The sequence below is a fragment of the Sitodiplosis mosellana genome, unplaced genomic scaffold, assembly GCF_009176505.1.
Source record: "Sitodiplosis mosellana isolate CC-2019 unplaced genomic scaffold, AAFC_SMos_1.0 Smas_scaffold_3039, whole genome shotgun sequence".
Taxonomy (NCBI): Eukaryota; Metazoa; Arthropoda; class Insecta; order Diptera; family Cecidomyiidae; genus Sitodiplosis; species Sitodiplosis mosellana.
In genome coordinates this window covers 6,641-17,307 of record NW_022598281.1, presented here as the reverse complement: position 1 = coordinate 17,307, position 10,667 = coordinate 6,641, and the positions used below count along the sequence as shown (strand labels likewise).

The following is a 10,667-nucleotide window of genomic DNA, read 5'->3' as shown; positions in this document are numbered from 1 at the left end:
CACTTTTGAGACTTTTTTCGACAGAACTGGCATTTGTTTTGATACACTTCCAATTCGACTGTGATTTTTTGTGCGAAAAATTTTTATTCTGGTTTTTGCCAAGCTTTATAAATTGACTATTTAGCATAGAAAAAGGAGTCGGATAGGCGTTATTTTATAGTATTTTCATTTCTCTTTATCATTCAATATGAATTATGTGCATTTTGTGGTGTTGAAAAAAAGTTGTGAGTCTCGGAAAAAATATCTACAAAACTGCAGGTTGAGAAAGTGACTTTGCTGCAGGTTGAGAATAGGTAAATTTTAGCAAATTATGCAGAAAAACGATTTAAGTATTGATTTCGTTTGTAAATCATCACTGAATCATCGTTGAAGTGCATATAAGTCATTTTTGTGTTTTTTTTTTCTGGAAATTTATCAAGTTTTATTTCGAAAACGAACATAACACATCGGTCAATAAGTCCCGAGCCTAAGTAGGAAAACAACATTTTTTTGCCAAAATTCAATTTTATTCATCAACATAGTCCCCTTTTAGAGTGATACAATCATTCCAACGCCTTTCTAGCTTTTCGATACCAGTTTTGTAGAACGATTTGTCCTTGGCCTCAAAATAGGCTTCAGTTTCGGCAATCACCTCCTCATTCGAGCCATATCTTTTTCCCTGGAGCATTTTTTTGAGATCGGCAAAAAGCCAGTAGTCACTGGGGGCCAGATCTGGAGAATAAGCCGGGTGGGGAAGCAATTCAAAGCCCAATTCATGCAGTTTGGCCATCGTAACCATCGACTTGTGACACGGTGCATTGTCTTGGTGAAAGAGCACTTTTTTCCTTGCCATATGAGGCCTTTTTTTGGCGATTTCCTTCTTCAAACGCGTTAGCAATGCTATGTAATATTCACTATTGATGGTTCTTCCCTTTTCAAGATAGTCGATGAATATTATTCCGTGCGCATCCCAAAATACTGAGGCCATAACCTTGCCAGCTGACTTTTGTGTTTTTGGGCGCTTTGGTCGACTTCCACCGGCTTCTGTCCATTCAGCTGACTGCCGATTTGACTCCGGAGTGAAATGGTGGACCCAGGTTTCGTCCATGGTCACATAACGACGCAGAAACTCGTTCGGATTGCGCTTAAAAATGGTCAAACAGCTCTCCGAATCATCGACACGATTTTGTTTTTGTTCCGGTGTCAACAAACGCGGCACCCATTTCGAACACAGCTTTCTCATGCCCAAATGATCATGCAAAATTGTGTACACACTGCCTTTTGATATCTTTAGGATGTCAGCTATCTCCTGCAATTTCAGTTTGCGGTCGGCCATAATCATTTTGTTGATTTTTGTGATGTTTTCTGGAATAACTGCCTCATTTGGCCTACCAGAGCGTTCAGCATCATCGGTGTCCGTACGACCACGTTTGAAATCGGCAAACCATCGTTTGATGGTTGCAATTGATGGAGCAGAGCCCGGGTAACACTTTTGAAGCCATTCCTCAGCCTGAACGGTATTTTTACCCATTAAATAGCAATGATAAATCAACACACGAAATTGCTTTGAATCCATTGTTTTGAAAATTACAAAAGTAGCGTCACTTAAACCACTGTAACTAGGTAAATAATAGTCCAAATGTCATGAAATTTTGACAGTAATCTTTTGAAGGTTGGTACTTTCGAAAAATCATGTGGATATTTCATTAGTGGCGCCATACGGTGGTTAGGCTCGGGACTTATTGACCGATGTGTTACCGACTCGAAAAAGGAAGATCGATTTTGGTGCTTACTAAGAGTATCTTTTGACATCCAAATTGCATTATATAACAATAAAATCCCCATAACATTGGAAATATATCGCATTTATATCATTTATTCGCATGTATTATGCTATTTTTGAAAATTCTCAACCTGCAGCAAAAAAAAATTTTTCGCCATTTTCAGCACCTTCAGGTTAAAGCTGCTCACGAACCGAACTCGAACAGTTCGAGTTCGATTTCTTTTGAATTTTGTGTTCGTGTTCGTTCGGGTTCGGTTCGAATTGTTCGAAACAAAATAAGCTATGTTCGTGTTTGTTTGAGTTCGATTTCGATTTGTTTTGAACTGTTCGAGTTCGATTCAAGTATTTCGAATGTTGAATGAAAGTCATACAAACATAGAGTTTCTCAGGAGGTCAAGTCTTCTTACTGAAATGTCGAGAAATTCACACATTATTCAAGGAAATCTCGCCAACAATTTGGACATATCTTCAACGATTAGACGAAATAATATTAGCAACATAGAAGGAACATCGATATTACAATTGTGAAAACGGTTCCAAATTGAAACTGGCAATGAGTGCAGATGGTCCTTACAACTACATTCAATTCATAAAACTATTGAACGATTTGAAAATTTCGTCGATGAAAAAATTGAGTTGATTTGTTCCCTTATATGAAGAATTCTCGATATCATCTTTTGACCGGCGAAATTCTGTTTTGCAAATTCTAGACATGGTATTGGTTTCAATGAGTTCTATTGGCCCATAGGAACTCTTTCAATCCATTGAACCATCATAAAAAAGTTCTATTGGCCCATAGGAACTCTTTCAATTCATTGAACCATCATAAAAAAGTTTAATTCAAAATTTCGTTGAAAAAACTTAAAGTCTATTTTTTCCCAATATGAATGATTTTCGATTCCAAGTTTTAAACGATAAAAATTTTTGTTTTTTGTATTTAAGCTATAGAATTGGTTTCAATGTGTTCAAGTAGACTTCAGGAACTCATTCAATTAATTAAACTATGAATTATTATTTGATTTGAAAATTCTGTTGAAAAAAATTCTGAATCGATTTTTGCCTTATAGATTTATGTTAATATTACATTTTGGTATTTTCCGTTCTGAAACACAGAATATTGAAAAAATGTCTTACATAAATTCAAAATCGTCCATAAAGCCACTGTTTTATAGTTAGTTTCCATTGAGCATATTTCAATCATTTAAATTGATAAAACATGCGAGTTAAAACAAGTTTGCTCAAACATTTTCTCTCGTACATTTTTGACTTCAAAATTGTTCCACGAAAAATTGAAATATATTTATTTTCGGTAGTTTTATGAGCTGAATGAGTTTCTGTAGTCCAATTGAATATAATGAATCCATTCGTACGACTAAAATACCAAAAACAAAAAATTTTGTTAGTCAAAAGATGATGTCGAAAATTCTTAAGATAAGTAAAAAATTGATTCAATTTTTTTCACCAAAATTTGGAAATACACTTGATCTTCATAGTTTAATGTATTCAATGAGTTTCTAAGGGCCAAATAAACTCATTGAATCCACTACTGTGTTTAGAACAAAAAAATTCGCCATTCAAAAGTTGCAATCGAAAATCTCCCATATAAGGCAAAAATCGATTCAGAATTTTTTTCAACAGAATTTTCAAATCACACAATAATTCATAGTTTAATAAATTGAATGAGTTTCTGGAGTCTACTTGAACACATTGAAACCAATTCTATAGCTTAAATACGCAAAACAAAAATTTTTGTCGTTTAAAACTTGGAATCGAAAATCATTCATATTGGGAAAAAATTGACTTTAAGTTTTTTCAACGAAATTTTGAATTAAACTTTTTTATGATGGTTCAATGGGTTGAAAGAGTTCCTATGGGCCAATAGAACTCATTGAAACTAATACCATGTCTAGAATTTGCAAAACAGAAACTTTGGGACGGGCGGGCTTCGGGCGGAACTACGGGACGGGCTCCCGTTGCGACCTCTGGTATGTGCGCGTGTGTAACCCACCAACACATGCGCATATCCTCTTTGCTCTATATTCGCGTGAATTTCTCGGCATTTCAGTAAGATATCAGACAGATTTATAGTTAGATATGAAATTTATTTCAATTATTCACGAACCGAAATTTCTGTTTGTTCGTGTTCGGTTCGAACAAGCAAAATATTGTTCGTGTTCGTTTTATGTTCGATTCGAATTGTTTGAATCAAAAGAAAATCGTTCGTGTTCGTGAGCAGCTCTACTTCAGGTCCAATTGACCATAAATTTTGTTTTTGAAAAGCAATCGCGTATGTTTCTTTGGAAAAATTATAGCTCTGGACATTATCTATCCAACGATACCATACACTTTTGTAAATGTTAACTCCTGACAAAGTTATGACCAAATTATAAAGTGGTAGCCAACCTGCAGCAAAGTCCCCTAATAAGTCCATCTTATTACAGTAATAAGATTGTAACAAGTAATAAGATCATCTTATTACAGTAATAAGATTGTAATTGTAATAAGATTGTAATAAGTATATTATTACTTTTGGTGCAAAAAAATCTAGGGGAATATCACGCTCCTGAATCTTGTGAGATATTTGAGATATTTGAAATAAACATCAATTGTATGACATATTTTCGAATATTTCGAATAAATAAATCAGATTTTTGTGGACTTTGGAGATATTTGAGATTTTTTGCATTAAATTGAAAAAAATTGACATGTTTTTTACATGAAACTTTTTTAGCGATTTTTTTTGCACCAAAAGTAATAAGATACTCATTACAATCTTATTACAATTACAATCTTATTACCATAATAAGATGATCTTATTACTTATTACAATCTTATTACTGTTATAAGATGGACTTATTACTTATTACGCATCTTATTACTTGTAATAAGATGAATAATAAGTAATAAGTATATCTTATTACAGTAATAAGATAGACTTATTACTTATTACTCATCTTATTACAAGTAATAAGATGCGTAATAAGTAATAGGTCATCTTATTACAGTAATAAGAAGGTAATAAAGTAATAAGAATTACATTTTTTTACTTCTATATTCATTGGTGTCGATAACTATTACAGAAGCACATTTAGGGCCAAATTCCACAGGGATAATTGTTCGTGCAATTAATTCCATCAAATGTTTCGTTTTATTCGTGCCAGATTCGCCGCTATTTTCAACGACTTTACCTGACCATGGACCGTAGCTTGGAGTGATGTCCGATTAGACTTAAGAATATACGGAAAAGAAAATAAAAAAACAACGCGTTTGTATACTGAGTAGACTTAAGAGAAGATTATAAAATAAGCTACAATTGCACACCCATTTTCTTTGTCGCGTATTTGTAAGTCCAATGCTCACATCCAACTGGACGTAACATCCAAACGTTCGACGTACTCCCATGCTTGGGTTGGTTTAATTGAAAAAAATGCGATCATTTTGAATTTTTAGAAATTCAAGTCTCCTTCAGTATGAGAAATAAATAAATGAATCTAAGTTACGTACAGGGTGGCGCACTCGAAGTGTAACTAATTTTGAAGATTTGTTCTTCTCCAAACTATAATGCATTGCGTGTCATCCTTTGGCATAACGGTACCTCAAAGAGTTGTTTAGAACATAATTTACGCATTTGCAAAAAAATGCACACAGTGCGACAGTATCGCCATGGACGTCAAAAGCAACGGTGTGATTGCGCTCTATTTGGAAGGGAAGTCGCAAATAGAGATTTTTAGACAGCTAGAACATTTGAATGTGAACATAACATTTATTCACCGCACAATAAAACGTTACAATGAAACTGGCAGCACCAAAAAACGTCATGGTGGTGGATGGAAAAAAACAGCAACCTCACCAGAAATGGTTCGGCGAGTAAGGGCCCGAGTCGAGCGGAATCCGAGACGAAGCGGACGAAAAATGGCCAAAGAGCTGAAAATATCAAGGCGAAGCGTGCAACGCATATTGAGAAATGTGCTCAAACTCAAGCCCTTGAAGATACAAAAATGTCACGATCTTACACCGGAGCAAATGAAAGTACGAGTTGAAAGAGCGAAGGCATTGAAGCGGTTGCACGCAAGTGGCGGCTTGCCAAACATTGTCTTTTCGGATGAGAAAAATTTCACCATTGAGCAATTCGTCAACAAAAAAAATGATCGGGTTTATCTAGCAAAGAGATCATCCGACAATTTTAGCCTTCGTTCGGCCACCAGACAGCAAGCGCCACCTCAGATAATGGTTTGGGCCGCCGTAACGGCCAATGGCCGCTCTCCGTTGGTTTTTTTGCCAAATGGCATCAAGGTAAATGCTCCGTTGTACCGTCAAACTGTTTTGGAACGAGTGTTGAAGCCATGGGCACAAAAACATTTCAAAGAAATACCGTACACATTCCAACAAGACTCTGCACCGTCGCACAAAGCGAACGAAACCCAAGAATGGCTCAGAAACAACGTACCGAACTTCATTTCGAGGGATCAATGGCCGCCATATTCTCCTGATGCCAATCCATTAGATTATTCAATCTGGGGCATATTACAGGACATGGTCGGTAAGAAAAAATACCAAAGTATCGACAGCTTGCGATCAGATATACTCCGGGAATGGAAGCGAATTCCAGAATCTCAGATTCGTGCAGCGTGCAACTCATTTTTCGACCGTTTGACTGCCATTATTCGAGCCAAAGGAAAACAAATAGAAAGCATGACATGAATTCTAAAATTTTAATTATTTTCAAACATTTTTCACTTTTGGATGAATAAAAAATAATCATGAATAAAAAAATTACAGCCATTTACTTTAATTACACTTCGAGTGCGCCACCCTGTATGTAATTCGTGCAATTCGTTTTATTATAAAAACTGAATTTATCATTTCTCTTTTGTTTCTGTACGGGTTGTGCAAAATCCAGAATCAAACAATTTTTCATTTTCAATTCCATTTCAAGGAATGAATCCATAATCACTTTTAATGAAATCGCTTCCTTTCTCCGCAATCATCATCGTGGCTACATATGTGTTTCCAGACACGAGACTTGGAATACTACGAATAAGAAAACGAAATTAATTTGTGTTACTGACAATACAAATGGGAATACAGAAGCATTCTGTTGAAGCGTCGACTCATTTTTATTATCAGCAACACATTTGATTGAATGAATTTCATGATAAAAATTCTTTGATTGTGTTTAAACCAAGGTGGCTTAAACTACGTTAAGTATGTAATTGGTGACATAGACTTACACTCCAGCATCAATTTGTCGCAGTTTTCCAATATTTTTAACTTTCAGACGTGGATCAACGACTGATGTCGGATCAGAAGTCGGTCCCATTCGGCTACTTCCGTAATGATGCGAATTCGAACTACCGAAATAGTGTATATAACAGCGAATATAGTCATCAAATCGAAATTCATAACGATCACATTCTTCGATTGGTACGATGTGGTATTCTCAAAAGAAAGTTGTTGCTTCATGGCTTGCAATAATGCCTCGACATCATCTGCATTGCTAAAGTATAGTGGATCCACAATTGGCTTGCCGTGAACTGAATTGTGGTTTAATTCGACGACACCTCTTGATTTCGGGTGAATATTGGAGATGATCACAGCGGCAAGATCATGAGTTAAAGCCTCCTTCAGAAGTGTTTGTTTGATGCTATCCTTATAACGACTCGCGAATGATGTTAAACTGTCCGAATTTTTCGTATAGTAAAATACTTGAACCTGAATATTGGCTGGTCCAGTTGTATTGGCGGTATTTATAAAACCATTCACATTTGTCACTCCTCGAGAGGTTAATGGTCCAGTTCCATGAACGACATATTGATATAGACTATCCAATTGAGCGGTTGGCGATGTTTCCGTGGGATTGAATTGAAACCAAATGTACACCGATTGATGGTCGGCCAAATTTTGTCCAACCGGTATATCCGCCTTCACCGGAATTTTGAGTTTTTGTAAGTGGTCCTTTGGCCCGGTTCCTGAATTCATCAGCAAATGTGGGCTCAAAAATGAACCACCTGAAACAATGACCTCCTTTCGCGTAGTCGTCTTGAATTTACGTTTGTTTTTGTATGTAAATTTCACACCATACGCATTATTGTTGTCATCGATAAGGATTTTCACAACAAAAGCATGCTTGATCACATGCAAATTCTTCCGATCTTTTGCCGCATTCAAAAATGATGTTGCAGCACTTTGCCGGCGACCATTTGCATATGTTGCTTGCATATTTAAATATCCCAAATATTTGTCAGCATTGATATCTTCGATTATTGGATGACCACGTTCAGCGGCAGCATCAAGGAAAATTTTTCGTTTTGCATCAAGGCCGTCTGCACCGAAAAAGTCAATTTTCATTGGACCGCTGCCATTATGATATTTACCATTTTGATACAACACAAACGGTTTATATTGATTTCCTTCGGATTTTTTAAAATACGGCAAAACACTATCATAATCCCAACCGTTATTACCCATTTCAGCCCAGTGATCATAGTCTTCCTTCTTACCTCCCTGAAGGAATTTTCCCTGGTTTGTATTTGTTTTTTTTTAAACCTTATTCACTTCTTTACCCACCTTGTGTAGATCATACCTGTAGTAAGAGTGAATCGTTTAGTACTGAAAAGTGGTTTTATTGATAGTGAATATAAGACTGAATCCAATATTACATTTGACTCAAATGATTTGAGTTTTGTTCATAGTCAGATTCAATCAATGATGAATCAATCATAGTTAATATTGATCAAGTGACCTTACCATTCAATGACGATGTACCACCCAACATTTTCCCCTTGGCATATCTACATGTGTCATTGACATTTGCTTTGCTTGCCAATTCTGATTTCCCACTGAATTGCCAATCGAATTCGGTTTTTTGCATACTCCCCAATAAAGCTGGAATCTGTCATCGAATTCAATTGAAATGGAAAAAATGACATCATTGAAATGCGTAAAAATCAATGCAAAAATTCATTAAAAGTATGAATGTACTTCAGATTCAATAGGTGGATTGCCTCCCGCTTCCAATAATAACACTTTCCATTTAGGATTTTCACTCAATCGAGATGCAACGACACTTCCAGCTGACCCACCACCAACGACAATAAAATCCCAATCATCTTTCAATCCTTCAAACGTTGAAAATTCAATAAACTTTCAGTTAATTAATAGACTTCAATTTGCTGATAAAAATAATATATTGGGAAAAAATTCAATTTATTTCGTTTCGAAATTATAACAAAAAAATGCCTTCTTTCATTGCCGTTTCTCCGTAATCTTTTGGCCACATCTCTGGAGGCGACAGCGAACATTGAAACGACAATATAGTTTGAATTAGACTTGTAAACAGGTGATTTGCCGTTCCAACACTTTGTGCCGCAATGTGCGGTAGGATTACACTCTGATTACAATACATTCCCAATTTCGGACAAATAGTTTTACACAAGTTTTACTGACTTGCCTCGCGAAGACATAATGTCATAAAAAATAGTTTTGCACGCACTTTTATATATTTTATATTACTTAATTATGATCCCTGGGTTTTTTGCTTACGCAATTTTGATTCTTAATCAACATTCCTTGGGTTTTCCCTCATAAAATCGTTCGATTCCCCTGATAGATTTATTAATAGTGGGTTTTTCCTGGTTAGATTGGCATAAATCAGTACAACCCGTTATTTATTTTAGATATAAACATTTGATAATGCTATGATTATGCTTTCATTTTTCTCATTTATTGCGATATGTTTCTTAAATATATTTGTTGCGATTAAACTAGTAACTTTTGATCAATAATATCGAATCTAGTAATGGTTAGTTTCTAACTTTTTTATATGGATATTGTGAATTTTCCTACTTTTTCTGCAGAACGATATCAAAAACGTTGCAATTATATTTAATTAAATAATAGAATTGTCAAATTTTTTGTACTTAATTCTAATTCTAATGTAAAATGATTTTGTTTGATTTCTAATAGGTTTAGAACATTGCGATTCTGTATTGTATTAACGCCATTCAGTCGCTGCACAGCAAACAGAACAGACACAATAATGAGAAACATAAAAAGAATAAAACATCGCTGTACATTAGGGTGGTTTTTTTCGCACTTTTTCGAAATTACATGTGGCGATTCATTTTCATAGGAGGTTGGCCATAAAAATAAGCCCTATAAATTTTAAGTGTGATCGGATAACGCTTACTCGTGCCTCATCGCCCTCAAAGTTTGGCGCTTGGGTCCGAGGGAAATCCACCAAATCATGCACCCAAAAACCCACTTGTGATACTGCGATCACCATGAAACTTTCAGAATCTTATTTTTCCACTAAAAAATGAAATCCCTGAAAGTTTGATGCGAATCGGACTAAAAATAAGGATAGCTCCCAAACAGTGTACATTTATTACAGATTCAATATTTTCGCAGACATCACTTGAGGTTAAGTGTCTAGAACTCGGCAAACGAGAAATTCAAATTCTTCTAATGGTCAACACATTCGTTTTATACAAAGAAATTCGTAGGGCATACCATTTGAATAAAGACTCCAGCGGTTTTGGTGTCTATTTCGATCCCAGTTACATGGATAAAATGGGGAAATCACACACACAAACTATTGATGATCAAAATGTGAGTGATGGCGATATGATTAACATGCGATTGGGTAATGTAACATTGGTAAGTCTTCAACTAATTTTAGATTTTTGCGGCAGAGCACGTTAACAAATAATAATAATATCCACTTGAAAAATTTTATCAGATGAAAATATTGCACCGTGAATGCGTTAAGGCGCCCGAAAATGCTACCTTGTTATCGGCAGTATTTCTTGACATTCGATATCTTGTTTTCTTGAAATAGCTCAGCAGCAAAACAAGTTGCTATAAATCACTTGTGTCGTTTATTTGTCAGCCAAACGAGATATAT

The 10,667-nt window shown here is 35.5% G+C and overlaps 1 protein-coding gene across 1 annotated transcript; it reads right to left on the bottom strand.

The window, feature by feature from the left end:
- Positions 1–6,693: 6,693 nt before the first annotated feature.
- LOC129571652 (glucose dehydrogenase [FAD, quinone]-like) lies at positions 6,694–9,225 on the bottom strand. The gene is made up of 7 exons (XM_055451467.1): positions 9,213–9,225; positions 8,744–8,880; positions 8,510–8,654; positions 8,326–8,345; positions 7,191–8,266; positions 6,994–7,113; positions 6,694–6,793 (listed from the first exon to the last, which is right to left on the bottom strand). Exons 1-7 carry the CDS (start codon positions 9,223–9,225, stop codon positions 6,694–6,696), a joined length of 1,611 nt encoding a protein of 536 aa, XP_055307442.1.
- Positions 9,226–10,667: the final 1,442 nt, after the last annotated feature.

Coding starts and splice junctions, on each gene's coding strand:
- LOC129571652 (XM_055451467.1), bottom strand. Junction 7,114..7,190: donor TCTTTTGAGAATACCACATC/GTACCAATCGAA, acceptor CTATTTCGGTAG/TTCGAATTCGCATCATTACG. Junction 6,794..6,993: donor CGACAAATTGATGCTGGAGT/GTAAGTCTATGT, acceptor TCTTATTCGTAG/TATTCCAAGTCTCGTGTCTG.